The sequence below is a fragment of the Alligator sinensis genome, unplaced genomic scaffold (assembly GCF_000455745.1).
Source record: "Alligator sinensis unplaced genomic scaffold, ASM45574v1 scaffold699_1, whole genome shotgun sequence".
Lineage (NCBI taxonomy): Eukaryota > Metazoa > Chordata > Crocodylia > Alligatoridae > Alligator > Alligator sinensis.
Window position 1 is genome coordinate 1,053,594 of NW_005842359.1, and position 2,832 is coordinate 1,056,425.

The 2,832-nt window shown below is 46.0% G+C and overlaps 1 protein-coding gene across 1 annotated transcript in view; it reads right to left on the reverse strand.

Annotated features, from left to right (window-relative positions):
• PTH2R (parathyroid hormone 2 receptor) overlaps window positions 1–2,583 on the reverse strand; it is a 64,542-nt gene extending 61,959 nt beyond the window's left edge. The window contains exons 1-2 of the mRNA XM_006029144.3: window positions 2,464–2,583; window positions 1,284–1,367 (exon numbers count right to left, since the gene is read on the reverse strand). Of these exons, the coding sequence (XP_006029206.1) occupies window positions 1,284–1,367; window positions 2,464–2,583 (204 nt within the window). The remainder of the gene's footprint in view (window positions 1–1,283; window positions 1,368–2,463) is intronic.
• Window positions 2,584–2,832: the final 249 nt, after the last annotated feature.

Here is a 2,832-nt window from a genome sequence, read left to right on the forward strand (position 1 = left end):
GGCAGCAGTGGGAGGTTTTGTAGGCAGCAGCTGACACCGCTGTCACGGCCCTCCAAGTAAGCAGCAGTAGCCGCCCCCACCACCCCAATCCCTCCCCACAGCTGCAGAGCCGGCCACGGAGCTGTGCTCTGGCCGCATACCAGCCTCCCTCTCCCCCTCCCCCTCCCCTGGGCAGGCAGCCGAGTGGCATGTGTGCAGCCTGCACATGGCGGGCACCACCACACTGTGACTTATATTGCTTGCCTGCAAAGCCCCCTGCAGAGGGGCACCTCTACCCTCACCCCCTGGCCCTGCTCCCAGCTGCGATGTGCCACCTGGGGCCAGCAGCACTTCCCACTCCCTCACCCCCAACCATCTTCCCCAGCCTTGCCCCAAGCCCCACTTACCTCTATGCTCCGGGGGCAAAGGACGAGTCTGAGCCTGAGCCCGAGCCCGGCCTTGGCTGCCTCAGAGGCTCAGGCCCGCCCTCCCCCCTCCGGCTAGGGCTGTGGATTTCCCACCTTTTCTGCAAACGACTCTTGCAGGCTGGAGCTGTGCAGCCTGCAAGAGCTCTTTGCAAAAGCGGAGAATCCACGGATTTCTCTGCTAAAAAGGGACATCTGCGTTTTCTCCGATAAAAATAGGGAATCCATGGTTTTCTCCATTTTTCCGTGGGAAATGGAAAACCCAGGTCCCTGATGATTAGCCCTTTTCCCTCCTCCCCATCCGACCTAGTACTTGCACCATGACTGAGTACTGTTATTTCTGCCATTCTTGAATTCTCTTTAACCTCAGGTGACAGTGGCCTTAATTCAAAAGGAATTAAGGGAACATCTTTAATTTGCCTAAGTATTAAATTATAAAGGAGGACAGTTCTCAGTTTCCCTAAAGACTGCTTTAGTTCACTGAGGGCTAGTCTTCTTTGGCAGGTATGACACAAATTAACCCTGCATCATCCCTTAGTGCCACTCCAATCCCTTTCCTTTAGCTGATATCCTGCTCTACTTTCTGCTCTCTAACTAAGCTGCTGCTCTGCTTCCTGTCCTGTGCTTCCTGCCTGCTCTGATACTTGCTTTCTGCTTCCTGCCCTATCTGCCATTCTGCTGCCTGCTCTCTCTCCAATCTGATGCAGGCCTCACACACAGAGGCTACTCATGCCACAGGTTGGCCACCCCTGCTCGTTTATAGTGAATAGCTGTAGTTGCAGGGTTATGGCCATCATGTCATACACATCAGTTTCCTGCATATATCCAATCCACACCCTATATCCTGTTTGAGTACAGAGAACTTTAAACCAGCTTTACGTCAACCAGATAGTCCTTTTTGCATAAGGGATATTCCCAGAAGGCTCTTTCCACCCACTTTAAAGACTTTTCCAGGAAGATCCCCTTTGGAGTAGAGGGGAAAGAATATATTATTCACACCCTAACACAACTCTACTCTCCTGTTGCACCTATCTGAAGATCTCAGTGTACTTTAAATTTTTAGTGAATTAAACCTCTAACATTCTCCAGTGGTAGGCACCTATTAAGTTAATTTTATATGTGAGAATAATGAGATGTAAAGTGACATTGGACATGTCTATATGAGACGCTACTTCTCAGTAGTTACTGCACATTTATTTAGTACTTGTATAATCAAGTACTAAATAAATGCATAGTAGCCAGAGTTACTGCACAGTAGCACCGGTGAGTGCATTAGCGTATTAACACTGGTGCTGTGACATGCTATTGCACAGTATTATTTGGCTCCTGTGCAGTTAGCATCTCATGTAGCTGCACCTATTGGGTACTGTGTCAAAAAGGCTGTGGCGGAGCTGGGAAAAGCTGTGGCAGCCAGTTCTTCTGACTTCCACTTTTATGTGTAACCCCCATTAGCTCGTCCCCTTCCCTCCCCTAAAAGGCCTGGTGTGTCTCCGTGCATATGCAAACATATTTACATGTACATTAGTTAAGACTGGAGAACCCAAACTCAAAGAAGCTGAGTTCATTAGACTGAAAAAGACAGGTTCAGTTCCCCATTAAACTGTTAGCTCAGCTCTAGAAGAAATATGCTGCCACTTTTAAAATACCCTTATCTAAAAAAAGTGATTATTCAGAGGTGGATATTTCATAAACCAAGCTTCTAAATGTTTCTTGGCCTCATTCATATGAAAAATTAAATGTTTCCCTCAAAGCTCAGAGGTAATTTAGCCAGGTACAGGATCAAAGTTTTTTGTACCAATTTCCCAGTGGACACATCTTGGACTCAAGAAAGCTTTCTTACTATCTTGTGTCAAACAAGAAAGATTAAAAAAGTAAGAACCATGTAAAAAAAATCCAGCTTCATGTTCTTTCTCTCTACCTGAAGACATAATTCATTTTTTATCCAAAAGTAATAAATCAGATCAAATAAAACATGAATGAATCTCTACTGTGTATTGGTGCCAGTTCTTAGGAGCACTCTGTATAACTGAGGCAGAGAAGTCAGAGGGCTTCATGTTACCTTACTTCCTGTTGCAGTTCTAGGGTTAAAGGCACCTACTGTGGTCTCCTCAAGGGCACCCTCATTAGGTCTAAGATCATAAGCAATCACTTTCCTACGTGTAGGAATTTGCATGCCCATCTCTCTCTACACCTGGCTTTTGGAGTTCCAACTCCATTGAAATTAACTGTGCTTATCCCAGCAGGTCTAAATTAGCTCAGCAGCTGCAGTTCTTCTTTCTGTCAGACTAAGACACTGTTAATCAGTGACCAGCCAGGTTTCAAAAAGTACAGCTCATTTATTTTAGGATAAAAGCTGTACAGAGAAAATATATCATAATCTACACTCAGGCATTACTCCTCATCTGCAGGGGTCTTGCAGATCTAAGAC